Raw genomic sequence first — 13855 nt, forward strand, 5'->3', positions numbered from 1 at the left:
ACCTGGGTTTTTATGTGTGTACACTCCAGTGCCTAATTAGCTCCCCCGTCCTCAAAGTCCAGCTTCCCCTTCGGTCTCCTGTGCATCAGGGGTGCACTCTGATGCGGTGGCCCCCTGGTTCAGGCGTCCCAAGCAGGGGAGGGGCTTGGTCAGGAGGAAACTTAACTCGAATTTTTCTTGAAACACCTCAGCTTCTGTCTGAGGGGAAGCTGCTTTTAAAAATAAACTCGCCTTCTCAGGTTAATTCACAACACCAGGTACCTGTTCTAGAAACTTCTAAAAAACGCAGGCTGTCTGGGGAAGGCTTTCACGTTGGTGGCAGGCCATGTAGCAATGAGAGACATCTTGATGACTTCTTCTCTCACAGGAAATTGACGACCCTTCCAGCTTGAACCCAGGTCTGCAACAGCTGGGCTGGGTGTCTAGGACAGTGTGTATCGTTCAGCGTGGGGGGGGGAACCCTTTTCTCAAATTAAACAGTCCATACCACTGGCACCTATAAGAGACTCAACAGATACTTAGTTTGCTAAACTTTATTTTACAGCATATACATTTACATGTACTAATCATGGTGTCAATCTGTTAACACAACGAAGCCCTAATGGACCTGATTCTGAAATTAGGAGCTGGAGAGCTGGAGGCTTTCGTCACCTCGAAAGGCCAATTCACGCCTCTGTTTTGTTTTGCTCGGACCCAAGGAAAACCGTGACGCACGCAGGTGAAGAGCTACAAACGGAAACCATCTCCTTTCTTCCTGCATCCTCAGACTCATCCAGGCTTTTGAAATGAATCGTCAACAAGAAATCTGTTTTCCAAGTTGAATCACCAACAACATCTAACAACTGTTCACGTTCTTCATCACAAAAACTGAAGCCAGAAGAGAGACCCTAAAGCTCTCTCGGATAGAATATGAATTACTGCGTGCCGTACTGATACATCTACCATCACACAATTGAGCATCACAGCAGGACAAGAGGATGTGAATTACAAAGGGAAACTTCTTTCGGAGTGTTCTACGACAGGCCATGCGCAGGACCAACTTCTCCCACTTGGAACTTTTCCTATCAGTCACATTTACAAGAAATTCAATTATAGGCAAATAGGTGGTGGAATGAACGAATTGGATACCTGTACCAAAACAAGCTAACGGGTGAACACAAGGTCCTATTTTGATAGTCTCTGATGTGACTTGTTTGACTTACGACACCTTCAAGTAGTCATCTTTCAGTTGCTGTTGTTTTTTAAATACATGAAAAAATAGATTCGGATTACTTCTTTAAGCACAGCTCGGGCTTCCCCGGGATACAATCTGGAAACCACTGAGCTCAGGGAACCCGCCCCTCCCCCGACTCCTGCACATCCAGGACACATGGCGTTCTGGTCTAGTCAGAGAGCAGAAATTCACAGCCAAGTTTTAAAGAATGTTTTTCTCTCTCTTCCCAGAATGTGAGATTTGGTCTTCAGCCTCAAAAAGAGTTTGGGGGTATTGGATGGAATTAGAGCCAGGGAGCCAGGAAGGCCAGAGTCCTTTCCTACCCATTGCTCCCACATGCTTCCTGCAAGGGTTTCACCCCAAATGGGAATCCAAGTCCCATTTTTATTAACAGGACCGAAAACCAAACACTTCAAGGCCTAAGTGGACAATCTTCTTCCCCCCAGACCGATGCTTGGACCTTAACATCCTCTGGTTAGAGAACTGGAGGACGGATATTGCAGACCAGTAGCAGCAAGGAAGTCAGGTCCGCAGCAAAGATCTTCGCTTAACCTACCCGGTGGTCGAAGCAGAGAAAGGGAAGGAGGGAGCGAGCGGTCGCCCCGCCCTTTACAATGCCAGGCCCTGCAGAGGGTGGCTGAGTATCCAGAAAAGGAAGCAGGGGATGGGGGAGAAAGGCCGAACGTGAATGAACGTAACAGTGACCTTGCCCATGTGCCAAGGTGAACGTTTTAGAGTCTTCCCAGTCTGCTTAGTGACTCTCCAACCTCTGAAGGTGAGTCTAGGAGGAGGTGAAAAAGCAGGCCTGGCAGAGAAAAGGCACAGGGGTACGCCTCCTTACCCTAATTCCTCCCACCTACATCTCACATACCATTTACCTCTGAGAGCTGGATCTCTACGAACTGGGTGGGTCCCTAAAACAGTGAAAAGTTGACGACAAGAGAAACGTTGTTCCCCGCTTGGAACTTCTTCCTTGGTCTTTTTTCGACTGCTCAGGTGCAGACGGAAATCTAAGTTTTCTGGGTTCTGTGGATAAATTAGAACAGCTCGAGAGGGGAAGCAGGGAGAGGTGTCCCTGGAAAGTTTTTTCACTTCCTTGGAACTTCTAAGTCCTTGAACATTTCCATCTCCCAAACAGGCCTCCAGAAAACTCCACCCTGAAAGCCACCTACTCTGACAAACAATATATAACCCCAAATGATTCAATTCTTACTGAGGGAGATGGATCAGATGAAGTGTCAGATGACCGGAGAATACCACGGAGACACTCACCAACAAAAGATAGGTCAGTGGGTTTGCTCTGCCACCTCCTGTCCCCACAGGTATCCCCAATGTTGGCCTCAGGGGCTCCTAGGAGGGGCGTCAGGGCTCCCAGCCTCTAAAACCTCAACTGGTGTGTCACCCACTCCCTCCACTGCACTGGGGTCCTCCTCAACGACCATTGGACCCTCTGTCCCCTTGGGTTCCTCCGTCCCCACCTGCCCGTGCTGTTCCTCCCCCTTCAGCCACTTGTTGACACAACCCAAATGACTTCTGCTGTCATTCTCACCACTGGAGGCATGAGGAGAGCCTTGTGGCTTGGCCTTTGGACCCTGGGAGGTTGAGGCTGGTGGCTCAGCGGGCTGTGGGCTCTGAAGGGCCTTCTGATCCAACGCATCCCTTCTCGAGCCTTGCCCTTTGTTTGGAATCTCTGGCTTCTTCCTGGTGTTTTCCGAATCGACAAGGACATAAGAGACGGGGCCCAAGCTCACCTTCTTCTTCTTCCTCGTGGGAGCAGGGCTCTTTGCCGAGGCCCAGACCATGGTATTCTTCTTTTGTGGACCCTCTGGACCGCCGTCTTGGTCTGACTCAGAGGCAACTCCAGGGCTCGCAGCTTCTGCCTGGGCATCGTGGGGCGGGTTGCTGGGAGACTTCCAGGCACATTTCGCTAGGGCCTTCTTCAAAGCTGACCCCTCCCGCTTCACACAGGGCTTTCTGCTGCTCCTGATGTATTCTGACAACTCCATATTTTCAGCATCATCAGCTTCACGATCCTCCAACAAGGCCGAGCTGTGGGAATGGCTGCCTCTGGATTTCTTCCAGGGCACTGGTTCCTGCTTGGGAGTTTTTTTCTGCTTCTTTCTCCTGGGGAAAGTCTTAGCTCCAGCCTTTTGAACCAGAGGTTCAAGAGGGTCACCCTCATCTTCCACGTCATTCCAGCCGTCCAGGTTCTCCACCTTCAAGGCAGAGCCCACCTCTGCAGCCCACCCTGGCTCCTTCTTGACCTTCCTCGCTGTTGCCAAAGTCAAGGATGCCACTGCTTGGGCTTCAGCAACCTCTCGAGCCCTAGCTTCCTCCCGGCTGCGGATCTCGCCATCCATGCAGAAGATGATTTGCACCACCGCCCCCAGAAGCACCCCCAAAGCTTCTGCCCAGTCCTCTGGGGGCTGATTCCGGTTCTGGGGTGGTGGGGACTGGCTGAGCTGCAGCAGGCGGACCACATCCTCCCGGGTGCGCCCCTCTGCAGCCAGGAATTCACTCAGGTTTTTTAAAAACTCAGCATCCTGGGTGGGGTCCCTACTGACCACTCTCCAGATGCCCCCCCTTCCTGGGAATTCCCGGGGTACGGCCCTCAGATTCACACCCTCGCCTACCTCAACGAGGGCAGCTTTGGCATTCTCTTCCCTCAAAAAAATCTTGTTGAGCACAAAGTATGGACCCAGCGGAGAGAGGACCCCATTCAAGGTCTCCTCAATTTCCACTTGGCCACAGTCCTCCGGGATGCCTGTGACCAACAGGCACCTGTGGATGTCCACTTCCATCCCCCGGCACCAGTCCTCCAAAAGGTTCACCGCCATGGTCGTGGACACCTGGCAGCTCGATTCCCACGTGTGCTGAAGAGTCTACGACGTGGACCGGGGCTGCAGTGGTCCCTAAACAGCAATCCTGTAAGGTGACAGGAGAGGGAGGTCAAATTCCCGGGAACAAGGCCAGGCTCAGAGCTCTCAGCTGCCCCCTCCAAGGCTGGCCTGCAGGAGGCCTCGCGCTTTCCCAAGGTCTTCCTCCCCATACCGGGCCCCGGGTGCTCACACGTGTCCTGGAATCGCCGAAAACCGCGAGCGGCCTCCCCGGGGCCTGGCTCTCGGCCAGCCCGTCAGGGAAGCGGCAGCCCCGCCTCTGACCGCCCAGACGGGCCAAGGAGAGGCCGCCGGGATGCAGCCGGCTCGCCAGGTGCCAGCTCGGGCCAAGCCGGCACGGATGCTCTGGGCCAAGTGCCCGAGACGACAGCGTCCGCCCCCGCTCGGACAGGGCGCGTCAGGTGGCGTCTCGCCTGGGTCCAGGCAGCTGCGCTGAGCCGAGGCCGACGTCCCAGGGCGCGCTTGCGCACTTGCTCCCGCGTAGTACCCGCGGTCTCCATGGCAACCGGTGGTTGCAAGCTAGCGCGTGGGCTGTGCAACTGGGCCTGGGGAATCGCGTGGGAGTGCGACTGTTCACCTATTCACCGAGCCCGAGGTCTGCATGTTCTCTGATTGCCCTCCCGGACCCGGTCTTTCCACCTTTCTCTACTCAACATGGGCCTCCGGGACGGGGGTGGGGGGTGCTGACTTCTGTGGCCGCACCAACTACCCTTCTTACCCTCAGCCTTCCTGTTCGGTTGAGCCAACAAGACTCCTAGGAGACAACAGAAAGCAGAGGGCGCAAGGAAACAGCAGCTTCAGTCCCCCTGAGTTCCCCTAATAAAAGCCACAGCTCTTGTTGAGAGCCTTCTAGGTTAGCTACAGTTCCTTGTTCCAGAAATTTCCAGAAGTTTCTAGAAACTTCTCGATTTTCCACCCCCTTCAAGCCTGGGGATAGTGCCTCACCTTTCCTTGCTGGTTTCCTCAACTCACTGCCTACAGGTAACACCTTTGTTAATAGTTAATGAAACAGTCCTCAGTGACTCAGGTTGAGTTGCCATGTTTCCTGTCCGGCCCTCACTGATACATCTATCAATGTGGCTTCCTAACTGTGCGATCTTAAACGAGAAATTTGAGCTCTCTGAGCTCCTTCCTCTTCTTCACAATAGGAATACCAATAAAAACTTTCCTGATCTGGAAATTTTGAAGATTGGGGGAGATCACATATGAAAAATGCAGTGGGCCTGGGTGTTCAACCAAAATCTGTTGTTTGGATTCCATTTTGGAATTGGCCTTTGCAAGACCAAATAGCCAGGTATCCATTTCACTTTCCTCTCTGATATCCCTGAACTTGGGCATGATCAATATTTGTGTGATTGATTGCCCGAGCTGCCATCATATTTTAGACATCATTCAAATTGCTAAATTTGAATATTCACATTCCAGTAAAGACAAACACTCTAGCTATAACTAAAGCTTTATTAGTTTTTAAAATTTATTTATTTTATTTTTGGCTGTGTTGGGTCTTTGTTGCGGTGCACAGGCTTCTTATTGCGGTGGCTTCTCTTGTTGTGGAGCATGGGCTCTAGGTGCGTGGGCTTCAGTAGTTGTGGTGTGTGGACTCAGTAGTTATGGCTCGAGGGCTCTAGAGCGCAGGCTCAGTAGTTGTGGCACACGAGCTTAGTTGCTCCACGGCATGTGGGATCTTCCTGAACCAGGGCTCAAACCCGTGTCCCCTGCATTGGCAGGCAGATTCTTAAACACTGCGCCACCAGGGAAGCCCATAACTAGAGTTTTAAAATCTCAAGTGTTTAACATGTTGAAATTCTATGAATCAGCTGAAGAATGAATGTATGTCACTATGCAGTGGTTTTAAAACGTTGCCATAAATTCTTTAACATTCCTTCTACAGAGAGGTGGGGATCTATGTCCCCTCCTCTTGAATCTGAGCAGACTTGTAACTGCATTAACCAATAGCGAGTGTGGTAGAAAGGAAATGATTGAACCAATAGTATCATGGAAGGGAAGCTATGTGACTCCTCAGGCTAGGAGGCCATGCAACTTCTTCCTTTTTTTTTTTTTTTTTTTTTTTTTTGCGGTACACGGGCCTCTCACTGTTGTGGCCTCTCCCGTTGTGGAGCACAGGCTCCAGACGCGCGGGCTCAGCGGCCATGGCTCACGGGCCCAGCCACCCCGCAGCATGTGGGATCTTCCCGGACTGGGGCACGAACCCGTGTCCCCTGCATCGGCAGGCGGACTCTCAACCACTGCGCCACCAGGGAAGCCCCGCAACTTCTTCCTTGTTCATTGGGACAATCTCATCCTTGGATCTTTGAGCATCCAAGTAAGAAGTTCAACTAGCCTCTGGCTGCCATGCTGTGAGGAAGCCCAAGCCACGTGGAGAAGCCACATGTGTGTGCTCCAGTCAACGATTCCCAGCTCAGCCCAGCCTTCAAGTGATCGCAGTCCAGGCACCACACATGGGAGTAAAGAAACTTGTAGATGATTCTACCCCTCAACCACTTGAGTCACTCCCTAACCACTTACATCATCCCAGTTGAGGGCTAGACATGGCGTAGCAAAAACAAACCATCATTGCTTTACCCTGTGTAAATTCCTGACCCATAGAATCAGTGCGTATAACAAACAGTTGTTCTATGCCGCTAAGTTTGGGGATGGCTTATTATGCAGCAAGTGATAACAAGAAGATATTGCAGGGGCTTCCCTGGTGGCGCAGTGATTGAGAGTCTGCCTGCCGATGCAGGGGACACGGGTTCATGCCCTGGTCTGGGAGGATCCCGCGTGCCGCGGAGCGGCTGGGCCCGTGGGCCATGGCCGCTGAGCCTGCGCGTCCGGAGCCTGTGCTCCGCAACGCGAGAGGCCACAATAGCGAGAGGCCACAACGGGGAGAGGCCCGCGTACCGCAAAAAAAAAAAAAGAAGATATTGCAAAAGTAGAATGCGTCTAGGATTGGTGATGATTGACATCACTTCAAAAGACGCAGAGAGCAACGATCTTTGGTCCCTGAAAAGATTCCCCAAAGTAGCTTTTTCTAGCAGTGCACCGAGTTTCACTTCATGGGTTTGTTTCAATGATATACCATCATTACTATCAACAAGATCCTCCAGTTTCTCAGATGATGAGACAATAAATCTTCTACGTTAATCAGTTACTTTTAGCAAGGAAGGAAAGGTTGATAGTTGGGTAAGTGTCACCATCAGCTGAGCTGGTCAAATATGTCTTGTTTCTTCTTCATCCATTTAGTATCATAAAGTAGAGTCGCCAAAAGAGCAAGTTGTAGCTGACTTTGCTACAAGATTATACACCCAAACTTAAGAAAAAATTGGGTACTAAATTTAAAAAATAAAATTGTAATAAAAAAATTTTGAATTTGATAGAATTTCAGATTTATTCTTTTATTCTCTAAAGTTCATTCTATGATGGTGATTTTTGCCTGTGACCAAGTACTCAGCATTCAACGTTTTATTTTAAAAAATGTGTATTTGGGGGCTTCCCTGGTGGTGCAGTTGTTAAGAATCCACCTGCCAATGCGGGGAGGCGGGTTTCATCCCTGATCCGGGAAGATCCCATGTGCCACAGAGCAACTAAGCCTGTGCACCACAACTACTGAAGTCTGAGCACCTAGAGCCTGTGCTCTGCAACGAGAAGCCACCGCAATGAGAAGCCCGCACACCGCAACGAAGAGTAGACCCCGTTGGCCTCAACTAGAGAAAGCCCGTGAGCAGCAATGAAGACCCAATGCAGCCAAAAAATAAAATAAAATAAAATAAAATAAAATAAAATAAAAAATGTGTATTTGGGGGCTTTCCTGGTGGCTCAGTGGTTAAGAATCCACCTGCCAATGCGAAGCAATGAGAAGCCCACACACCGCAATGAAGAGTAGACCCCGCTGGCCGCAACTAGAAAAAGCCCGTGAGCAGCAACGAAGACCCAATGCAGCCAAAAAATAAAATAAAATATGTGAATTTGGAGCTTTCCTGGTGGCTCAGTGGTTAAGAATCCTCCTGCCAATGTGGGAGACATGGGTTCCATCCCTGACCCAGGAAGCTCCCACATGCCACGGAGGAACTAAGCCCATGTACCACAACTACTGAAGCCTGTGCACCAGCCCGTGCTCCGCAGCAGGAGAAGCCACTGCAATGAGAAGCCTGCACACTGCAACGAAAAGTAGCCCCGCTCTCCACAACTAGAGAAAGCCCACACACAGCAACGAAGACCCAGCGCAGCCAAAAATAAATAAGTAAACAATGTGTATTTGGTCCTGACACATAGTAAACTGTTATTATTGTAAAGGCAAGAGTTCCAGGAGTCCTCCCACTGTTTTTTTTTTTTTTTTTTTTGCGGTACGTGGGCCTCTCACTGTTGTGGCCTCTCCCGTTGCGGAGCACAGGCTCCGGATGCGCAGGCTCCGGACGCGCAGGCTCAGCGGCCATGGTTCACGGGCCCAGCCGCTCCGCGGCATGTGGGATCCTCCCGGACCGGGGCATGAACCCGTGTCCCCTGCATCGGCAGGCGGACTCTCACCTACTGTGCCACCAGGGAAGCCCCCCTCCCACTGTTGAGTGGAATTCTTCTTATACCATCTTTCCATTGACCTGGAGTTTGTTCTGGGATGGTTGAACCATTGGGTCCAGGAAAGTAACAAGAAGATTGGTAGCATAATGTCTACCAAATGGGATGTTCTTGTTAGAAGAGTGTAGCAAGTTGTACTAAAATCCAGTGGTAGCACAAGGGCGCTGTTGTAAATTTGCTGATGGAAAATGGATAAAATTAAAAGGTCAAAAAATGCCAAGTGTTGATGAGGAGAAGATTGACTGGAACTCTCATACGTGTAATACGTGTACACGTCCTGTGTATGTGTATTTTGGAAATGCTTTGGCTGTATCCACTAAAGGAAAGCAGATGCTAGCCCTACAACTTAGGAACCCCACGCCTAGCTATGTATGTACCCAACAGAAATGTGTTCACTAAAACTATAGACAAGGATATTCATTGCAGCATAGTTCCTAGTAGCCAAAATCTAGAAGCTACCCAAACACCAATCAACAGAAGAGCGGATAAACTGTAGAATGTTCACACAATAAAATACTAAACAATTAGAATGAATGATCTACAATGACACGCAACAATATAAATGAATCCTGCAAAATCTTGAGCAAAAGAAACCAGATACACAAGAGCACATACTGTATCATACCATTTATATGAAGTACAAAAACAGGCAAAATTAACCATGTTTTTAGAAGTCGGGAGAGTTGTTTCCTGTGGAATGTCTAATGACTTGAAATGTGTCTCCCTCCCGCTCTGTTTCTTGTTCCGGTTGTCGGTTATAGGTGTATTCCGATTGTGAAAATTCAACATGTTATATGCCTATGATATGTGCCCTTTTCTGTAAATATTTCATACCAGTCTTCGCTGTTTTGCTGATTGATTAGACGTAGGGTGCAAGGTAAACTAAGCAAATGTGACCCCAGGGTTTTGGAACGAGTAACTAGAAGGGGCATGACGGCACTTAGTTTTATACGGGGAAGGTTTGATGGAGAACAGACTTGGGAAAGAAGGGAGAGGGTGAATCAGAAGTTTAGTTTGGGCCATGATGAATTTGAGATACTGGGTTGAGGGTCACAAGACCACCCTCAGTTTCAATGATTTGCTGGGAGTCTTCCTGGGACTCAGAAAAATGATTGTACTCACAATTATACTTTATTACAAGAAAAGGATACAGTTTCAAATCAGCAAAGGGAAAAGGTGCCTAAGGCAGAGTCTGGGAGAGACCAGGTGTCAGCTTCCAGTCGTCCTCTCCCAGTGGAGTTACATGGACAGCACTTACTTTTCCCAGCAACAGTGTGTGATAACACATACAGAGTATTGCCAACCAGGGAAGCTCACCTGAGCCTTAGTGTCCAGGATTTTTTTTTCTGGGTCAGTCATGTAGGCATGGAGCACACATGTGACTGACTTTAGTTACTCAGCCATCAGCATCTCCAGAGGTCAAAGTGATGCTGCGTGGCACAAGGCCACCACCATAAATTGCATTATTAGTACGGGATCCTCTAAGGCTCAGAGGTTACCCAGGAGTCAGAGAAGGGCTAGCTGATTCTTTAAAAGGTATGGGGTTTGGACAACCCAGACCTGTTGAGTTAACTCTTCACTACACGGATGCCTAAGAGTGTTTCAGTCAGGGTTCAATCAGAGAAGTAGATTGAGTTAATTAAGCATTCCAAAATAGTAAAGAGATAAATAAATGCGTGAGAGAGAAAAACTTTGAATTTGTTATTTATAGATGAGCAAACAAATATTTATAATTACATATACAATATACAATTATATGTATAGGTAATTATAAACATATATTTGTACATATGTATATATGCATGTGTATATATATGTGTGTGAGTGTGTATGTGTGTGTGTAAGTGGAATCAGCTGCCTGTCCCTTCTCCCAACAGTGAACCACCGATGATTACCAGTGGATCTAAAAATAGTTTTGAAGCAACTTTGGTAGGAGCCCTGGCTGTGGTTTCCATGACAACACTTCCAACTGCAGTTTCCATGACAACGCGTCCATGCCGCCCCAACACTTTCACCCATCTTGGCACTTTAGGGTTACCTCTGCATCCTCTTCCTCTCTGTTTCACCTTTAGGTTTTTATTTTGTCTTCTTGTGTACTTTAAATGAGAACACACAGAATTTCCATGAATACTGAGGTCCAGGGGCTCTGGGCTCCCACCCAGATTTCCCCTCCTGAGTAAGTTGTAATAACCCACTGTGGTGGTTCTGTGACTCATCTGACTTGTTCTATCCGGTTTGTGCTGTGAGAGCTCCTTCTTGCTCCAGAGTTTCTTCAATTTGTACTTTCTAAAGGTCCTCTGACATGGCTTTCCCCGTCAATGCTAACCCCCAGACTGCTAACCTCAGCAACTGATGTGAGTCTGCACATATATTTCTCCATCTCATATAATCATTAAAAATACACAGACTATAGGGAATTCCCTGGTGGTCCAGTGGTTAGGCCTCCACGCTTCCACTGCAGAGGGAATTAAGATCCCACAAGCTGTGCAGTGTGGCAAAAAAAAAAAAAATACACAGGCTATTTCCAAATACCCATATAGTTTGAAAAAAATTATTGTTAAAATACTCCAGAAAAAACAAGAGGGTAGGGGGATAGAAGGAACAAGATTGGCTGTGAGTTGACCCTGAAAAAAAATTGTTATAGATGGAGGTAATTATACTATTCTCACTACTGTCGTTTACATTTTTTAATTTCCATGAATTTTTTTTTAAGGAAAGAAAGAAAATGTCTTCTATCTTTGGTATTTTATTTTTCATTTTTCTTGCTAACAGAAAGAGTAAAATGCATCCCCACAGGATTTTATTGTTTTAATCCTAACTGTTCTCATAATATCTGATACTACAACTTTTAAAAGGTAAAATTCATATTGTTAACTGGTTAGAAAGAGTCATCCTATCTGTCCTTGTTTTGTTGAAATATTTAACCAAATAAATATATACCCTGTTCTCTATTTAAATAATTATTCTCATAATTTTAGAAAACTGTCATTATTAAATATTTAGATATATGAAAAAAGGTATATACAATAATAGAATGAGTGCCTGCATGCCAGTTTACCCACCACCCCACCCCCAGCTTAAGAACTGAATCATTTCCATGTTCATTTACGTCTTTTTCAGCCATGATCTTCCACTATTCTCACCTTAGGATGTTTGTACTTGCTGTTCCCTATGTGGTTCCCTCCTTGCCCTTCAAGCCTTGGTCCATATGTCACCTCCTCTAAGAAGCCTTACCAGATTCTACCTAACTGCAGGAGTTTCTCTTTCACACACACTCACAAAAATCACTATCACATCACGTTGGCTTATTAGTGTATCAGTTAGCATCACTGCGTAACAAACAATTTCCAAAGTGGTTTAAAGATAATACATGCACTATCTAAATTTGTACTCCCCATGACAACAGAAGCCCCCAAGGGTAGGCACCTTCCCTGTCTTTTTCACCATCAGATTCCCAGAATCTAGACAGTGTTCGCCATAGAGGGACATTTAATCATTCTTTACTGAATGAATAAATGACTGCATCCATTGACTGTCCTGGGTTGGAAATGGAGCCGGCCATTTGGACAACCACTGGAACTCTGAAGCCAGAGAGTGAGACACTCTCTTTAAAAATAAATAAATAAGACAAAAGAAAGAGGGTTGCCTCTGTCTGCAGTGCTGGGAAGGGAGCCAGAACAAAGGAGTGCTTATTCATCAGTGTAGACAGGTAAATAGTAAACTCCACAAGAGAGACGCCCGCCCTCCCCTGCCTTAGAGGGTGATATTTTTTCTTGATGACAGTCAATGACGCCAGTCACTCCAGGTGGCCATAAATCCTGTGGGTGGCCATTCCAGGGAAACTTTTCAACCTGTACTCTCTCTGCCTCTTCTCTCTAAGCTCAGGTCCCCCTAGTCAAATCAAGGTTGGAGTATTCACAGCTCAAGTCCCCTTCTCACCACCACCCTCCATTACTCTTCACATGTACATTTTCAAAAATCTCCACTGCTTGTTAACAGGCCTTACCACAAAAATTTACTTTTTATCCTGGCCAGCTTTCCCAGTGGATTTCTCGAATTCCCTCTCCTTGTTGGTCCAGCTAAAAGAACCATCAGATGGTCAGAGCCAATGAGAGCCATCTTCTAGGACAACCCCTGTTGGCCTGACTGTCGTGCATGTTGAGACCCAGAGAAAGTGAGGGCCAGAGGTAGGGGGGTTGTAATCAGGAAGAACAAATCTGACTCCATACTGGATCTGTTTCTTTTATTTTAACCTTTGTATTTTATTGCTTTTGCTATAAGTTATTCACTAAAGGGATGTTGCCTATAAGCTTAAAGTATACATAATAGCCCATCTCCAGGAACTCTGTCTCCCATGCCTGAGCGTTAAGCTAAAGTACCTTTGTTTAGCTCACAGGAAACATCCTGACCAGACTTACCTGTGAATGGCTGCAGGAAGGAAGAAATGAACACATCCCCTCTGGAATCTGGCTGGAACCAGGAAATACAATAACTTATCACCTTTTATACTTTACCTCCTTACCTCCCCCTCTTTGTTTTATAGAAGAAACTAACATCCACCCCAGGCAAGGTGGTTCTTTGGGACACTAGTCCACCATCTTCTCAGTCTGCTGGCTTTCCAAATAAAGTTGCTATTTCTTGCCTCAACAGTTCATCTCTCGACTTATTGACCTGTCATTCAGTAAGCAGTACAAGCTTAGACTTGGTAACAAGGTAACCTCAGGGATGGAGCTGAGCACTTGAATATGCCTAGGGGCTCTTGTAATAATTATGATCATCACTGATATCATTGTTATATTAATATAATATAATATAAAGTTACTATTATTATGATTAAGCATGGTTCTAGTACTGTTTATACAGCAGTGAACAAAACAGGTAAAATCCATGAGCCTTGCAGATAGATGGAGTAGAGTCTTTCCAGACAAGGAAACAGCCAGTGCAAAGGCCCAGGGGCTGGAGATCGTGAGATGTCTGAGGAGCAGCAAGGAGCCTAGTGTGACTGGTGCAGAGGGAGGGAGGGGGAGAAGGTGGGAGTTGTGATCAGAGAGGGACTGAGGTCTTGGGAGGACTTGGCTTTTTCTCAGAGGAACATGGGAGACACCATGGGGTTCTGAGCAGAGGTGTGATCTGATATGAATTTAACCCTCACAACAGGCACATGGACTAGAGA

The 13855-nt window shown here is 47.3% G+C and overlaps 1 protein-coding gene across 1 annotated transcript in view; it reads right to left on the minus strand.

Moving 5' to 3' along the window:
* Positions 1-518: 518 nt before the first annotated feature.
* PNMA8A (PNMA family member 8A) overlaps positions 519-13855 on the minus strand; it is a 37389-nt gene continuing 24052 nt past the window's right edge. The window contains exon 2 of the mRNA XM_060132479.1: positions 519-4138. Coding sequence (XP_059988462.1) covers positions 2554-4050 — 1497 coding nt within the window. The 5' untranslated portion in view covers positions 4051-4138 and the 3' untranslated portion in view covers positions 519-2553. The remainder of the gene's footprint in view (positions 4139-13855) is intronic.

The sequence above is a fragment of the Lagenorhynchus albirostris genome, chromosome 19, assembly GCF_949774975.1.
Source record: "Lagenorhynchus albirostris chromosome 19, mLagAlb1.1, whole genome shotgun sequence".
Taxonomy (NCBI): Eukaryota; Metazoa; Chordata; class Mammalia; order Artiodactyla; family Delphinidae; genus Lagenorhynchus; species Lagenorhynchus albirostris.